The 18,504-nt window shown below is 40.2% G+C and overlaps 1 protein-coding gene across 1 annotated transcript in view; it reads left to right on the plus strand.

Annotated features, from left to right (window-relative positions):
• The window catches only part of Gabrr3 (gamma-aminobutyric acid type A receptor subunit rho3), a 36,943-nt gene extending 25,290 nt beyond the window's left edge, over nt 1–11,653 (plus strand). Inside the window, exons 7-8 of the mRNA XM_085832122.1 lie at nt 1,540–1,736; nt 10,560–11,653. Of these exons, the coding sequence (XP_085688248.1) occupies nt 1,540–1,736; nt 10,560–10,859 (497 nt within the window). The 3' untranslated portion in view covers nt 10,860–11,653. The remainder of the gene's footprint in view (nt 1–1,539; nt 1,737–10,559) is intronic.
• Nucleotides 11,654–18,504: the final 6,851 nt, after the last annotated feature.

Genomic DNA, 18,504 nt, shown 5'->3' on the forward strand with positions numbered 1-18,504 from the left:
GAGCACTTCACACAATCCTGTAGAGAAGATAAAGGCCTCTTGGTGAAAGTATCTCTCAGTTAAGAGTAAATCACAGTCCTCTTCCTGCTGTTGGAGACTCCCCACAATTCATAAACTCACTGAGAATTTCATTTGTACTTCCCTGGTGTGAAGTTAACAAATAAAAGCAGCACAGCCGGCGTGCATTTCAAATATTTACAGTACTGTTCCTTCTCTCCAGACAGCACTCTAGCAACATTCTTCTGAGAAATTAGTGTAGAGATCAAATAGCTCTCGTAGCTGTAGGTGTTTCATGAAAATCTGAGTCAGTTTTCCCTGCCCATCGTCTTCTGGAGTTGGAACTCCCAACTCTTCACCTAGAGTGCTCATACAGGAGAACAAAGAGAGAAAAGATAGAAGAGAAAGATGTACATGCATGTGTGTGTATACACACACACACACGTATGTGGCAGGGGGAAGAGGAAGAGGGGAGGGAGAGGGAGAGGGAAAGGAGGATGAAGAGGAGGGCTTCTAAATTCCAGAGAAGGGGAAGGAAGGGAAAGGAATAGTGACAGAGGAGGGGAGGAGAGAAACGGCAAGTGATGACTGGCATTCACCAGTTGCTTAGACACAGCCTCCAACACTAGTTCACTATACACTGACTGAGTTGAAGCGTAGTTTCATATATGGCAGTTCAAAGAGAATAATGATGGCTCTTTAGAATTCTTGATGAAAAAAAAATGTGGGTAATAGTAGTCTTCACTACTACTTAATAATAACCAAGACAAAGATGAAGCCCCTTTGCTGCATGAAAGAGTAAAGGTAGATAAAGTCAACTTCTTTTTTTTTCCCCCTCTCTCTTTGAATTTTTTGAGACAGGGTTTCTCTGTGTAGCCCTGGCTGTCCTGGAACTCACTCTGTAGACCAGCCTGGCCTTGAACTCAGAAATCTGCCTGCCTCTAGCTTCGCAAGTGCTGGGATTAAAGGCGCGCGCCACCACCGCCCAGCTCAACTTTTTTTTTTTTTTTTTTTTTTTTTTTTTTGCTTTCCGAGACAGGGTTTCTCTGTGTAGCCTTGGCTGTCCTGGAACTCAGAACTCACTTTGTAGACCAGGCTGGCCTCGAACTCAGAAATCTGCCTGCCTCTGCCTCCCGAGTGCTGGGATTAAAGGCTCAACTTTTTACAAACAAGAGTTATTAAATCATTTAGAGATGGTTACTGAAAATGGGCTTGTCATTTCTTTCCAAGAACTCTTTATTTTGGCCACGTGTTTACCTTACGAGGATGATCAGAAGTTGTCCATTGAAGGAGAGGCTTCAAACGTGTTAGATTTGGGGTGTTTAGATAGATGGATGTAAGATGTGAGCCGTGGGCAACAGCAAGACACGGAGATGGAGAAGGAAATCCAATGACATCCTTCCGATGTCCAGAACTAGCATGCAAACATTCACTCCATCTTGGAGACAGTAAATTGATCTTGTTCTTAAGAGAAACATGGTGATGATCCAGGAATTGGAATGCTGTGGGCTGAGTTTGTCATTCGTTCTTCTTGAACTGCAGGGATCACGACGGTGCTCACCATGTCCACAGTCGTCACCGGTGTGAGTGCCTCCATGCCCCAGGTGTCCTATGTCAAGGCGGTGGATGTGTACATGTGGGTCAGCTCCCTCTTTGTGTTTCTGTCCGTCATTGAGTATGCAGCAGTGAATTACCTCACCACAGTGGAGGAGTGGAAACAACTCAATAGGAGGGGAAAGGTACAGCTTCGCATTGAATGTCAACTCCTTTCCAAAAGTGCTGGGCTTGGTGTCTTTTCCTGTTGCTGTGATAAAACACCCTGACAAAACCAACTTCCAGGGAAGAGGGTTTAGTTTGGCAGGGACACCATCCATCACCGTGGGGGAAGTCAAGGCAGCAAGAGATTGAAGGGTCTGTTCATATTCCAACCACCACCAGGAAGCAGAGAACAATCAATGCAAGCTGCTGCCTCTTTCTTGCTTATACAGTGTAGGCTCCTAGCCAAGGAATGGTGCCACCCACAGTGGGACTGGCTTCCCACCTCAAACAACACAATTAAGAGAGCTACCTACTGATAGACCCAGGGGCCCATCTGGCAAGTGATTCTCAATTCTGTCAAAAACGACAATTAGCAGTAAACATCCCAGGGCAAAGACTAACTTCTTTAGCAAGCTTCTTAAAGTTTATCAAAGTCTTGCATTAAATTCAAATGCCTTGGCCAGGGTCAAGTCAGCAGGATTGTGAGACTGTAATGGGGAACTTTAATCTTAGCTGGATGCTAGCTGCTTTCCTCAGCATCCTCATTCACTCTCCCTGAGGGCTCTTGTGCATAAAGGATTTTTCTCAGTATGGATTGGATCCCTGACTCTGCACCATTCAGAGAAGAAGGTGTTGTACAAACTACCTCTTTTCTAATTGTTGATGGTGGTGGTGATGGTCATGATGGTAGTGGTGGTGATAGCTAGAAAGTTTTGAGCGTTCATTTGCTAATGGCATTGTGCCAACACCTAAAATATTTTGGTGATTTGATTTTCATGCTAACCCCAAGAGGTCTGTCTGTGTTTTCTCGCCTTCATTTTACAAAGGAAAAGAAAAGTGCTGCCAAAGTCACAGAGCTAAAGGGCTCAGAATTAGCTTTTGTGTCTATGACTGTTAAAGGCTCTGCTCTCAACCAACAATGATATGGTCTTTTTTTCTTTCTTTGTCACTTAGAAGAATACTAGAATGAAATGAGGGGTTCTTCTCTCCATAATATCCTTGCAGTGAGGTACCTTCTGCACTGTAAAATTGATCAGTTATATGGGGGTGCGGGGGGGCGGGGAGCTTAGACATTTGTTTTAAGGACTTTTCTTTTAAAGGAATATCTGTATGTTCTGAAGCATGTACCACATGTGTGCAATGTCCACAGAGACCAGAAGAGGGCATTAAATCCCTTGGAAATGAGGTTCAGACTCCAGTGTAATCTACCATGTGGGTACTGGAAACAGAAGCCAGGTCCTGTGCAAGAGCAGTCAATGTTTTTAACTGCTGAGCTATGTCACCAGCCCTAAGGTTTGCAGATTGTCATATAACTATTTGTGCATACTCAACATTGTTTGAGATTTTAATTTTTTTCTTTTTCATTTCTTATGGGTTATTTTATTTATTTACATTTCAAATGTTATCCCCTTCCCAGTTTTCCCTCCACAAGCCCCCTAATCCCCTCCTCACTCCACCTGCCTCTATGAGGGTGCCCCCCCCACTCCTGCCTCACTGTCCTAGCGTTCCCCTTTCTTGGGACATCAAGCATCCACAGGACCAAGAGCTTCATCTCCCAGTGATGACAGATAAGGCCGTCCTCTGCTACATATCCAGCTGGAGCCATGGGTACCCCCTGTGTACCCTTTGGTTGGTGGTCTAGTCTCTGGGAGCTTTGGAGGGTCTGGTTAGTTGATATTGTTGTTCTTCCGATGAGGTTGCAAACCCCTTCAGCTCCTTGCCCAAACTTCCTTCAGTCATTGCCCTAACTTCCCTATTGGGATACCCATGCTCAGTTCACTGTTTGGCTGTGTACATCTCCATCTGTATTGGTCTGGCTCTGGCAGAGCCTCTCAGGGGACAGCTTTATCTCATCATCATCCACTGAGACTTCACCTCAGGTCCCCCATTTAAGCTGTGCAAAGACAACCTTCTCTGCTTTAGAGGAGAAGCAAGATTTTAATGAAATCGAATAATTTGACAAGTGATGCATAGAATTCAGGCCTCTGAGAATAATAATTTCAGTCACTCCTTTTACATCCTTTGAGTCAAAGCCCTAAAGTACCTGACTTTGTTTTGTTCCATGCGCTTTTGTTTTTCTGGTTAACTGCACGAGGCCTTAGCATGCAAATGTGCATCCTGAGGAGGATGCAGGTGTGACACCACCAGGAGCTTTCAGTTGCAGATGATACCAGGGTGCATGCACATTACCAGTGTTCTTGTGCGAGCCTAACTCTGCAGAACTGAGGTAGAACCTGAGAGGCTACAGAGTTGACAAGCTCTAGGCAATGCTAAAGTCACTGGTCCATACCAACACTGGGGAAATTTGAATAATCTACAGCATGAAAGACAAATGGGGGAAAATGTGCACAAAGGGAAAGATTTTCTTGTTTAGTTTTTTTCTAATGCAGTGAGTGAGTGGCTAATGCAAGGACCAGACACTGAAGTAAATGGGGATCACTTGTCTATTACTTAGACTCTGAAATATACCTTCCTGCTCTTGCTTTCCACACGATGTTTATACAACATGGATCTTTTATTTTATTTCTTATTTTAATTTTATTTTTAATTTTTATTTAATCTTTTTTTACAGTCTAGTTTTAACCCCCTCCCAGTCCACCTCTAACTGTTCCACATCCCATACCTCCTCCTCCCATCTCCACAAGGATGTTCCCCATCCCTCCAACCCTACCCCACGAGATCACCCCACTCCCTAGGGCCCTAAGTCTCCTGAGGGTTAGGTGTGTCTTCTATGAGTCCAAACCAGGCAGTCCTCTGCTGTATATGTGTTGGGGGCCTCATATCAGCTGGTATATGCTGCCTGGTTGGTGGCCCAGTGTCTGAGGGATCTCAGGGACCCAGGTTAGTTGAAGCTGTTGGTCCTCCTACAGGGTTGCCCTCCTCCTCAGCTTCTTCCAGCCTTTCCCCGAATCTTTTACTGTTACTTCAATTTGTTCTTTGACAATTTTCTTCATGGATATTATACATACCGAATACTTTCACCCCAGACCCTCTCCTATCTTCTTAGTCCCACCCTACCCCCCTCATATCTCTCCTTTCTCCCTCTCCTCTACAAATCTTTTCTTGACACCCATATCTGTTCATTTTGTTTTCTCCCATTTAGTTTAGCAAGGGCTGTCTATACGAAGCTATCTTTTGGAGCTTCATGGGCTCAGCAATGGATATACAACTAAAGACAAGGAGTTTCCCTTTTCCTGAATCTATTAATAATCAGTAGTTCAGTTGTAATGGGTAGATTCCCCATGAGTTCCTCTTTCAACCATGACTAGTTATGAACAGGGCCAGTTTGCTGTGAGCCCAGTGACAGTACCCACAGTAGGTCAGCGTTCATGATTGCATTTGTTCTACAGAATCCAGAGGGTGGCGTTTTTCAGGCATTCACCACCCCTCCCAGCTCTTCTCTCATTTCTATTCCCTCTTCTACAGTGTCCCCTGAGTGCTTTAGGAGATAATATTAATGTCTGAGCCTTCAGTCATCACTTACTCTTAGCACCTTGAGTAGCCAGACATCTGGATTCACTGCAAGAAGAGAATTGTCTGATTGAGCTAAGAGTAGCGTTTGCCTGTGTGTATAAACACAGGTATTCAGAAGGCAGTTTGATGCTGTGTTAATTTAGTTAAACAGTAGTAGTACATTCCCTCTCTTGAACCCATCACTTCTCCAGAAATGCGTTGTTAACATACTACAATATCACATATGGATTTCCTCCCGTGGAATGAGCATTAAAACCAAACATAAGGTGATTTGTTACCTCCAATAGTTACCCTATTGTACGGGTGGTTATATCTTTCCTATCAGACTGGCTTTGTGGTTTGCAGGTTTCACGGTTGGGTAAGAGAGTAGAACCATTTCTCCCCCTCTAGCCTGCAGAGCACATTTCAGTACTTTGAATGCTAAACAACAGCCAGGAAGTTTTCAGCTCAGTGTCAGCTTATTTTCTTTATATCTGTTGTGGTGTGCTCAGTAATAGGATCTTACACTCTAATTGCTGTAAGGAACCAAGAGGGCTGCCAAGAACTTGTGTAGTTTGAGTGCCCTCAGGGATCTCCATGAACAATTCCTATAAATGTATCCCAAGTCTGTTACTGGGAATGTGTTTAGTCAACCCACTGTGTCTATGACAATTGCCTGTCTGTGCATGATAACTTCTTCTTCTGTCGTCTCTGTTTTTCATTTGGGTTACAAGTAGTACGCTTTCATATGGCTTTTTTTTTAAAACACATCCTTTATTAGGCTAATTTTCTCTGCCCTCCCATCTTACCATGACATTCACTACATGACTCCCATCTTAAACCTGCTTTCATGCCCAGTGTTTCCCCCTCTGCCTTTTGCTTTTGCTATCCCTTTCATTTAGAGCAAGCCAGCCTAACAACATCCCTTTCCTTCTCCTGGCTTCCCAAGGCACTCCAACTTAAACAAACAGAACTAAAGAGGTAAAACTAAGATCTGTACACGGAAGGGAAAGGGAAGCACTTGTACTTTTGGGTCTGGATTATGTTGCCTGGCCCAGTTCCATCTATTGAACTGAAAAGGTATATAGGCAGGTATCTCTACAGTTTGCTAGAACATCCTTTGGAGTTATACCTAGAAGTAGTACAGCTGGTTCCTATGGTAATTGTAATTCTACTCCCCCCCACACACTTTTTTTTTAACTTCTTGAGAAACCTCCAGATAGATTTCCACAGTGACTTCAATCACTTATACTTCCACCAACAGTGTAAAATAATTAACTCCTTTTTCTTCACAACATTTGTATTTACAATGATAGCCGTTGTAACTAAGATGAAACAAAATTGTAAAATAATCTAAATCTATATTTTTTGTGTGATAGTTAAGATGCTGGACACTTTTTGAAGTGACTCCTTAACATTTATATTTCTTCTTTTGTAGAACTCTCTTTACTATTATAGCCATTTTTAATTAGATTATTTGATTAATTAGTGTTTAAATTAATTAATTTGTTGTGGTTTGAATAGGTTTGCTCCCCCAACCCCAACACCATAGACTGTTGTGTTTGGATGCTTGGCCCACGAGTAATGGCATTACTAGAAGGTGTGGTCTTGTTGGAGTAGGTGTGGCCTTGTTGGAGGGCTTGTGTCACTATCCAGGTAGACTTCAAGGTCTTGTAGGCTTAAGCACACTGCCATGCTTTCAGTCAGGATGATAAAGGACTAAATCTCTGAAACTGTAAGCCAGCCCCAATTAAATTTTGTCCTGATTCATTAACTGCCTTGGCTAAGACATCTCTTCACAGCAATGAAACCCTAACTAAAACAGTGTTTTCTTAGGGTTTTGCTTTGTTTTTATTTCTTTGTATATTCTAGAATGAATATACAAACATGTCTAGAATATCAGGCCTTAAGTTTAGGTCCTTGATCCATTTGGAATTGTTTTGTGTAGGGTAGGAGATACAGATGTAGTTTCATTCTTGTACATGTTGGTTCCAAGGTTTCCCAGTACTGTTTCTTAAAAACGCTTTTCTCTACTTTTTGACAACTTTGTCAAAGGCCAGGCAGCTGTAGTTATGGAGTTATATTTGGATTCTCTATTATATCCCACTCATCTATGTTATCTTTGGTTCCACAAGCATGGTATTTTTATTACTATGCCTCTATAGTATAACTTGAAATCAAATATGGTGTTACTTCCTATAATACTCATTTTGTTCAGGATTGTTTTGGCAGTTTGATCTTTTGTGCTTTTATATAAATCTTAAGGGTTTTTTTTTCTTCTATGTCTATGAGAAATGACCTTGAAACTTAATTTGATTGTGGTGGTTTGAATAGGAATAGCTCCCATAGCATCATGCATTTGAATGTTTGAATGTGTGGTCTTGTTGGAATAGGTGTGACCTTGTTGGAAGAAGTGTGTCACTGTGGGGGTGAGCTCTGAGGTCTCCTGTGCTCACTCAAGTCATGCCCAGTGTGGCACATAGCCTCTACTGCTGCCTGTGGATCAAGATGTAGAACTTTCAGTACCTTCTTGAGAATTATGTCTGCCTGCATATCTTCATGTCTCCCACTATGGGAATAAGGAACTAAATATATGAAACTGTAAGCCAAACCCAGGTAAATGTTTTCCTTTATAAGAGTAGCTATGGTTATAGTGTCTCTTCACAGCAATAAAACCCTAACTAAGACATTAACACTGGGAGGTAGAGGCAGGCAGATTTCTGAGTTCGAGGCCAGCCTGGTCTACAAAGTGAGTTCCTGTATAGCCAGGGCTATACAGAGAAACCGTGTCTTGAAAAAACCAAACACCAAAAACCAAAACCAAAACCAAAAACCAAAAACCAAAAACCAACCCCCCCCAAAAAAAACCCAAAAAACCAAAACCCAAAACCCAAAACCCAAAAACCAAGAACCAAGAACCAAAAGCCAAAAACAACCAAAAAACAAACAAACAAAACAAAACAAAACAAAACAAAACAAAAAAAAAGACATTAACATCACCTTGAATCTGTAGATTGGCTTTAGTTGGAGGCCATTATTATAATATCCATATCTCATGAGCGTGGGGTATCTTTTCCATCTTCTAATGCTATCTTCAATTCCTTTCTTCTAGTTTTTTGTTTTATTGGAATATAGATTTTTAATGTGTGTCTTTATGATTTTCTAAATTTTGTCCTCTGATGCCTTCCTTTCATCTTTAGTTTTATTCATTTGTGCCTTCTCTCCTTCTTTTGCTTGATTTGGCAAAGTGTTTGTAAGTCTTGTTTATCTTTTCAGAAAATCAGTTCTTTGTGTCATTGATTCTTCATATTAGTATATTTTATTTAATTCTGTCTTGTTGTTAGTTTTTTATTTTATTTTTTTCCTTGAATTTAAGGCTTTAAGGTACATCATTAAGTTAGTTCTTTCAAATCCTATTCATTTATGTCAGCACTTAGGGATATAAATGTTACTCAGGACTGCCTTCGTTGTATCCCATAGATTTGGATATTTTGTGTTCATTTTCATTTGAATCTAGAATTTCTTTTAAATGTTCCTTATTAGTTCCTTCAGTGACTCATTTATAAATAGTATGTTGTATAATTTCTCTGAGTTTATGTGTTTTCTGTATTTTCTTTTGATGATGATATTTAACTTTGTTCCACTGTGATAAGATAGAATGAAGGATTTTTCAAATTTTCTATATAGTCAAGATTTGTAGTGGTAGCTATTTTTGGCTGTCAATTTGACTACATCTGGAATTAACTAAAACCCAAGCATCTGTGGGTACAGCTGTGAGGGATCTTTTTTTCTTGATTAAATAAGTTGAAGTGAGAAGATCCACTTTTAATCCAGACCTTTTGAGGCCAGGAGGATCTACCTTTAATCTGAGCCATACATTCTGGCAGCAGTCGATAGAAAAGACACATGAAGGAAGGAAACGTTTGCTTTGTGTCTGCTGGCTCTCACACCTCTAGTGAGTTCATTTGTTCACTGGCATGAAAGCCTACTTCTTTGAGAATCTGATGTATACTGAAGACCAGCTCAGACATCCAGCTTTGTGGGCTGAACAACTACTGATTTCTTGAACCATCTATGGGTAGACAGCATTGTTGGATTAGCTGGATCATAGCCATTCTAATAAATTCCCTTCATATATATGTATATATGTGTACATATACATAAACATGTATATGAAGGGAATTTATATATTTGTGTATATATGTGTATTTATACATATGCATGTGGATAGTAGATAGATAAATAAATAGATAGATAGATAGATAGATAGATAGATAGATAGATAGATAGATAAAATTATTCTCTAAGTTCTGTTTTCCTGGAGAATTCTGACTAACACACTAGCTTTATGATTTCATATGTGGTCTATTTGGAAGAAAGTTTCATGGGCTACAAAAAAATAATGCATGTTCTTTAGGTGGAAAGTTGTAGATATTTGCTAGGTTCGTTTGATTTGCTGTTTCTTCTCACTCCAATGTTTCTCTGTAGTTTTTTTTTTTTTTTAATTTCAGGTTTTGTTGTATCTCAATGGTCTATCTGTTGGTGATGGTCATGTATGGGAATTCTTCACTTTTATGAAGCTAGGATTAATCTGAGGCTTTATAACAAGTAGTAGTAATTTATGCAATTTGATGCATCTGTGCTTCATGTGCATCTATTTAGAATTACAGTATTCTGTTCATGGAGTGTTCCCTTACAGAGGATGATAAGACTTTACCACTTCTTATTAGTTTAGTTTTAAAGTTTCCTACCATCATGACCTCTTCTACCACCACCACCAATCCCACTGTATAAACAGCAAACCCACTATCATCACATATGCACACACACACACACACACACACACACACACACACACACACACACACCATAGCCAGCCACCAAAGGCCAAAAACAGAGAAAACATTACAAATAGTAATTTTTTAAAACTTTCCTTAGTGTTAAACTAAGCCCAGAAAGGAAATAGGAGGTTTTCCCTAATTCCAGAGTCCAGAACCCAGTTAGCTCTGTCTCTAGACAAAACATGTCTTAGTTGAGTGCCTATTTGGGCTCAGGACTAGAGTAGAAATTATTGATATTATATTTGTTTAACATTTAATTGTATGATGCCTAGATAACTCATAGAATTAAATATAAACCACCTTATAAATCAGGCTCCCTAAGACAATGTTTTCTGCTTCTTATTAAAATTATTTTTAAGTCAGGTGCCAGAAGCAAAACCAGAATTCTTTATAACAAGAAAGACAAGCTAAACGTTTATGGAAACTGTTTAATATCTGACTTACGTTTTTCTATAGTTCCTCTTTATAAAATCGTCTTTGTGCCTTACTAAAGAAAAGTCTTTTTGACAGATATCTGGGATGTACACTATTGATGCTGTTCAAGCCATGGCCTTCGATGGTTGCTACCATGACAGCGAGAGTGATGTAGACCAAACTTCCTTCTCTCTACACTCAGAAGAGGATTCCATGAGAACGAAGTTCACAGGAAGCCCCTGTGCAGAGTCATCTCAGATAAAAAGAAAATCCCTGGGAGGAAACGTTGGTAGAACCATCCTGGAAAACAACCACGTCATTGATACCTATTCTAGAATTGTATTCCCCATCGTTTATATAATATTTAATTTGTTTTACTGGGGTATATATGTGTGAAGAGGACTTCTCTGCTTGTTGACTTTTTCCTTTCTTTGCAGTACTCAGGGTGTTGCACGTGCTAAATAAGTATTTTACCAACCCCAGACTGAAGAGGAATGTTTTATGTAAACTTCCATTTGAGTCAGGTGGTATTTATTTATTCCCTGGATATGAGTTGGACAGTTAAACTGGGGTAGAGCTAGTCATGTCTCTTAGCCTCAGAAAGATGTAAAAGATGACTGATTAACATTTATTTCAATGTTCAGAGCCTTGGGGAAATTTGGCTTTATAAATAAGCATCATAAGCATGTGTATTATAAGGGAAATTTTTCCATCGGGAATAAATATTTTGCAACTATTTCATCTTAACACACTTTTGTAAAATTGATCTTTTTAAACTAGGGAATATAGCTGGACTATGGCAGTTATTCAAGGATTACTGATTTCTTAGTGTCTGCCAAATGACAAATAACATTGTCCTAAGAGAGCGCTTCCATCTTCAAGTGATTATGTTACACACAATTGAGAATCCTGTGAACAGCCCCCCTTCTTCTATTTCCAGTCACATTTTCTATATATTAAATTTCATATATTATGGAGTCCAAAAAGGGAAAAATTAAACTTCACTCAGTCTTCATTTATTAAATTCACCTTCCGTCATCCCTAACAGTAATTAGGATTTTTCATAATTTCATTTATGTTTGTATTCATTACTTCTCTATAATGGTGATGTAAGACAATGACCAAAGCAACTTTTAGAAGAAAGAGTTATTTGGTCCCACAGTTCCAGAGGGATAAGTGACCAAGATGGCAAAGAATCATGACAGCAGAGAAAAGCACCGGGGTAGCTAGGGCGCAGGGTCGGCTGACACTCGCCAGCTACCCACAACACCCACCACAGGATCTTAAGACTTCTGGTGAGTGGAACACAGCTTCTGCTCCAATTCAATTGCGCGCGGGACCTGAGACTGCATTAGTTAGGGAAGCAGAAACCGGCCTGAGTAACGCCACAGGGCTCATCCGGCCGGATCAGCACCGGGGTAGCTAGAGCACAGGGTCGGCTGACACGCGCCAGCTACCCACGACCCCCCGCCACAGGATTTTGAGACTGTTGGTGAGTGGAACACAGCTTCTGCTCCAGTCCAATCACGCAGGACCTGAGACTGCTTTGGTTGGGGAGGGAGAAATTCGTCCTACATAGGGCCACAAGCCTCTTCCGGTCAGAAAAGCACCAGGGTAGCTAGGGCGCAGGGTCGGCTGACACTCACCAGCTACCCACAACACCCGCCACAGGATCTTAAGACTTCTGGAGAGTGGAACACAGCTTCTGCTCCAATCCAATTGCGCACGGGACCTGAGACTGCATTAGTTAGGGAAGCAGAAAACCGGCCTGTGTAGGACCACAGGCCTCTTCCGGCCGGACCAGCACCGGGCTACCGCCAGTTACCCACGACCTCCGCCACAGGATTTTGAGACTGCTGGTGAGTGGAACACAGCTTCTGCTCCAATCTTTAAACAGTGACAACGACAACAACTAACCCCAGAGATTACCAGATGGCGAAAGGTAAACGTAATAATCTTACTAACAGAAACCAAGACCACTCACCATCATCAGAACCCAGCACTCCCACTTCGCCCAGTCCAGGGCACCCCAACACACCGGAAAAGCTAGACACGGATCTAAAAGCATATCTCCTGATGATGGTAGAGGACTTCAAGAAGGACTTTAATAACACACTTAAAGAAATACAAAGGAACACTGGTAAACAAGTAGAAGACATTAAAGAGGAAGCACAAAAATCCCTTAAAGAATTGCAGGAGAACACTGCTAAAGAGTTACAAATCCTTAAAGAAAAACAGGATAGCCTAATCAAACAGGTAGAAGTCCTTAATGAAAAACAGGAAAACACATCCAAACAGATGATGGAAATGAACAAAACCATACTAGACCTAAAAAGGGAAGTAGACACAATAAAGAAAACCCAAAATGAGGCAACACTGGAGATAGAAACCCTAGGAAAGAAATCTGGAACCATAGATACGAGCATCAGCAACAGAATACAAGAGATGGAAGAGAGAATCTCAGGTGCAGAAGATTCCATAGAGAACATCGGCACAACAATCAAGGAAAATGTAAAATGCAAAAAGATCCTAACTCAAAACATCCAAGAAATACAGGACACAATGAGAAGACCAAACCTACTGATAATAGGAGTGGATGAGAATGAAGATTTTCAACTCAAAGGACCAGCAAACATCTTCAACAAAATTATAGAAGAAAACTTCCCAAATCTAAAGAAAGAGATGCCCATGAACATACAAGAAGCCTACAGAACTCCAAATAGACTGGACCAGAAAAGAAATACCTCCCGACACATAATAATCAGAACAACAAATGCTCTAAATAAAGATAGAATACTAAAAGCAGTAAGAGAAAAAGGCCAAGTAACATATAAAGGCAAGCCTATCAGAATTACACCAGATTTTTCACCAGAGACTATGAAAGCCAGAAGATCCTGGACGGATGTTATACAGACACTAAAAGAACACAAATTCCAGCCCAGGCTACTATACCCAGCCAAACTCTCAATTAACATAGATGGAGAAACCAAAGTATTCCACGACAAAACCAAATTCACACATTATCTCTCCACGAATCTAGCCCTTCAAAGGATAATAACAGAAAAAAAAAACAATACAAGGACAGGAACCACGCCCTAGAAACAACATGAAGGTAATCCCTCAACAAACCTAAAAGAAGACAGCCACAAGAACAGAATGCCAACTTTAACAACAAAAATAACAGGAAACAACAATTACTTTTCCTTAATATCTCTTAATATCAATGGACTCAACTCCCCGATAAAAAGACATAGACTAACAAACTGGCTACACAAACAAGACCCAACATTTTGCTGCTTACAGGAAACTCATCTCAGAGAAAAGGATAGACACTACCTCAGAATGAAAGGCTGGAAAACAATTTTCCAAGCAAATGGTATGAAGAAACAAGCTGGAGTAGCCATTCTAATATCTGATAAGATTGACTTCCAACCCAAAGTCATTAAAAAAGACAGGGAGGGACACTTCATACTCATCAAAGGTAAAATCCTCCAAGAGGAACTATCAATCCTGAATATCTATGCTCCAAATACAAAGGCAGCCACATTCATTAAAGAAACTTTAGTAAATCTCAAAGCACACATTGCACCTCATACAATAATAGTGGGAGACTTCAACACACCACTTTCACCAATGGACAGATCATGGAAACAGAAACTAAACAGGGACACAGAGAAACTAAGAGAAATTATGAACAAATGGATCTGGCAGATATCTACAGAACATTCTATCCTAAAACAAAAGGATATACCTTCTTCTCAGCACCTCATGGTACCTTCTCCAAAATTGACCACATAATTGGTCACAAAACAGGCCTCAACAGATACAAAAATATTGAAATTGTCCCATGCATCCTATCAGATCACCATGGACTAAGGCTGATCTTCAATAACAAAATAAATAATAGAAAGCCAACCTTCACGTGGAAACTGAACAACACTCTTCTCAATGATACCTTGGTCAAGGAAGGAATAAAGAAAGAAATTAAGGACTTTTTAGAGTTCAATGAAAATGAAGCCACAACATACCCAAACTTATGGGACGCAATAAAAGCATTTCTAAGAGGAAAACTCATAGCTCTGAGTGCCTCCAAAAGGAAACTAGAGAGAGCACACATTAGCAGCTTGACAACATACCTAAAAGCACTAGAACAAAAGGAAGCAAATTCACCCAAGAGGAGTAGACGGCAGGAAATAATCAAACTCAGGGGCGAAATCAATCAAGTGGAAACAAGAAGAACTATTCAAAGAATCAACCAATCAAGGAGCTGGTTCTTTGAGAAAATCAACAAGATAGATAAACCCTTAGCCAGACTCACTAGAGGGCACAGGGAAAGCATCCTAATTAACAAAATCAGAAATGAAAAAGGAGACATAACAACAGATCCTGAAGACATCCAAAACACCATCAGATCCTTCTACCAAAGGCTATACTCAACAAAACTGGAGAACCTGGATGAAATGGAGAAGTTCCTAGACAGATACCAGGTACCAAAGTTGAATCAAGATCAGGTTAATGATCTAAACAGCCCTATATCCCCCAAAGAAATAGAAGCAGTCATTAATAGTCTCCCAACTAAAAAAAGCCCAGGACCAGATGGGTTTAGTGCAGAGTTCTATCAGACCTTCAAAGAAGATCTAATCCCAGTTCTTCACAAACTATTCCACAAAATAGAAACAGAAGGTACTCTACCCAACTCATTCTATGAAGCCACAATTACTCTGATACCTAAACCACAAAAAGACCCAACAAAGATAGAAAACTTCAGACCAATATCCCTTATGAATATTGATGCAAAAATCCTCAATAAAGTTCTTGCTAACCGAATCCAAGAACACATCAAAACAATCATCCATCCTGACCAAGTAGGTTTCATCCCAGGGATGCAGGGATGGTTCAATATACGGAAATCCATCAACGTAATCCAGTATATAAACAAACTCAAAGACAAAAACCACATGGTCATCTCGTTAGATGCGGAAAAAGCATTTGACAAGATCCAACACCCATTCATGATAAAAGTCTTGGAAAGATCAGGAATTCAAGGCCCATACCTAAACATGATAAAAGCAATATACAGCAAACCAGTAGCCAACATCAAAGTAAATGGTGAGAAGCTTGAAGCAATCCCTCTAAAATCAGGGACTAGACAAGGCTGTCCACTTTCTCCATACCTATTCAACATTGTACTTGAAGTCCTAGCCAGAGCAATTCGACAACAAAAGGAGATCAAAGGGGTACAAATTGGAAAAGATGAAGTCAAAATATCACTCTTTGCAGATGATATGATAGTATATATAATTGACCCTAAAAATTCCACCAGAGAACTCCTAAGCCTGATAAACAGCTTCGGTGAAGTAGCTGGATATAAAATTAACTCAAACAAATCAATGGCCTTTCTCTACACAAAGAATAAACAGGCTGAGAAAGAAATTAGGGAAACAACACCCTTCTCAATAGTCACAAATAATATTAAATATCTTGGCGTGACTCTAACTAAGGAAGTGAAAGATCTGTATAATAAAAACTTCAAGTCTCTGAAGAAAGAAATTATAGAAGATCTCAGAAGATGGAAAGATCTCCCATACTCATGGATTGGCAGGATCAACATTGTAAAAATGGCTATCTTGCCAAAAGCAATCTACAGATTCAATGCAATCCCCATCAAAATTCCAAATCAATTCTTCAACGAATTAGAAAGTGCAATCTGCAAATTCATCTGGAATACCAAAAAACCTAGGATAGCAAAAACTCTTCTCAAGGATAAAAGAACCTCTGGTGGAATCACCAAGCCGGACCTAAAGCGCTACTACAGAGCAATTGTGATAAAAACTGCATGGTACTGGTATAGTGACAGACAAATAGACCAATGGAATAGAATTGAAGACCCAGAAATGAACCCACACACCTATGGTCACTTGATCTTCGACAAGGGAGCTAAAAACATCCAGTGGAAGAAAGACAGCATTTTCAACAAATGGTGCTGGCACAACTGGTTGTTAACATGTAGAAGAATGCAAATCGATCCATTCCTATCTCCTTGTACTAAGGTCAAGTCTAAGTGGATCAAGGAACTTCACATAAAACCAGAGACACTGAAACTTATAGAGGAGAAAGTGGGGAAAAGCCTTGAAGATATGGGCACAGGGGAAAAATTCCTGAATAGAACAGTAATGGCTTGTGCTGTAAGATCGAGAATTGACAAGTGGGACCTCATGAAACTACAAAGCTTCTGCAAGGCTAAAGACACCATCAATAAGACAAAAAAACCACCAACAGATTGGGAAAGGATCTTCACCTATCCTAAATCAGATAAGGGACTAATATCCAATATATATAAAGAACTCAAGAAGGTGGACTCCAGAAAGTCAAATAACCCCATTAAAAAATGGGGCTCAGAACTGAACAAAGAATTCTCACCTGAGGAATACCGAATGGCAGAGAAGCACCTGAAAAAATGTTCAACATCCTTAATCATCAGGGAAATGCAAATCAAAACAACCCTGAGATTCCACCTCACACCAGTCAGAATGGCTAAGATCAAAAATTCAGGTGACAGCAGATGCTGGCGAGGATGTGGAGAAAGAGGAACACTCCTCCATTGTTGGTGGGATTGCAAGCTTGTACAACCACTCTGGAAATCAGTCTGGCGGTTCCTCAGAAAATTGGACATAGTACTACCGGAGGATCCAGCAATACCTCTCCTGGGCATATATCCAGAAGATGTCCCAACCGGTAAAAAGGACACATGCTCCACTATGTTCATAGCAGCCCTATTTATAATAGCCAGAAGCTGGAAAGAACCCAGATGTCCCTCAACAGAGGAATGGATACAGAAATTATGGTACATTTACACAATGGAGTACTACTCAGCTATTAAAAAGAATTAATTTATGAAATTCCTAGCCAAATGGATGGACCTGGAGGGCATCATCTTGAGTGAAGTAACACAATCACAAAAGAACTCACACAATATGTATTCACTGATAAGTGGATATTAGCCCAAAACTTAGGATACCCAAGATATAAGATACAATTTGCTAAACGCATGAAACTCAAGAAGAATGAAGACCAAAGTGTGGACACTGTGCACCTTCTTAGAATTGGGAACAAAACACCCAGGGAAGGAGTTACAGAGACAAAGTTCGTAGCTGTGATGAAAGGATGGACCATTTAGAGACTGCCGTATCCAGGGATCCATCCCATAATCAGCTTCTAAACGCTGACACCATTGCATACACTAGCAAGATTTTGCTGAAAGGACCCAAATATAGCTGTCTCTTGTGAGACGATGCCGGGGCCTAGCAAACACAGGAGTGGATGTTCACAGTCAGCTATTGGATGTATCACAGGCCTCCCAATGGAGAAGCTAGAGAAAGTACCCAAGGAGCTAAAGGGATCTGCAACCCTATTGTTGGAACAACATGATGTACTAACCAGAACCCCGGAGCTCTTGTCTCTAGCTGCATATGTATCGAAAGATGACCTAGTCGGCCATCAATGGAAAGAGAGGCCCATTGGACTTGCAAGCTTTACATGCCCCAATATAGGGGAATGCCAGGGCCAAAAGAATGGGAATGGGTGGGTAGGGAAGTGGGGGGCGCTATGGGGGACTTTTGGGATAGCATTGGAAATGTAATTGAGGAAAATATGTAATAAAAATATTAAAAATTAAAAAAAAGAAGGAGGGAAGGGAGAGAAATAAACAGAGAGGAAAAGTAAAAAAAAAAAAATTCACTTGCTCAGAGAGATTAATGAAATAGAAACACGTAAAACAATAGAACCAATGAATCTAAAACTGGTTATTTGTTTATTTATTTGATTTTTTTCAAGACAGTATTTCTCTATGTAGTCTTGGCTGTCCTGAAACTCACTCTGTATACCAGGCTGTCCTAGAACTCTGAGATCATCCTGTCTCTGCATCCTGAGTTCTCAGATTAAAGGCATGCACCACCAATTGACTAGAGTTAGTTCTTTAAGAAGATAAACCAACAGATCTTTATCCAACAAACTAAAAGAAGGAAAGAGATAGATTGGGAAA

The sequence above is a fragment of the Mus caroli genome, unplaced genomic scaffold (assembly GCF_978045245.1).
Source record: "Mus caroli unplaced genomic scaffold, Mus_caroli_1 scaffold_17, whole genome shotgun sequence".
NCBI classification, from domain to species: Eukaryota; Metazoa; Chordata; class Mammalia; order Rodentia; family Muridae; genus Mus; species Mus caroli.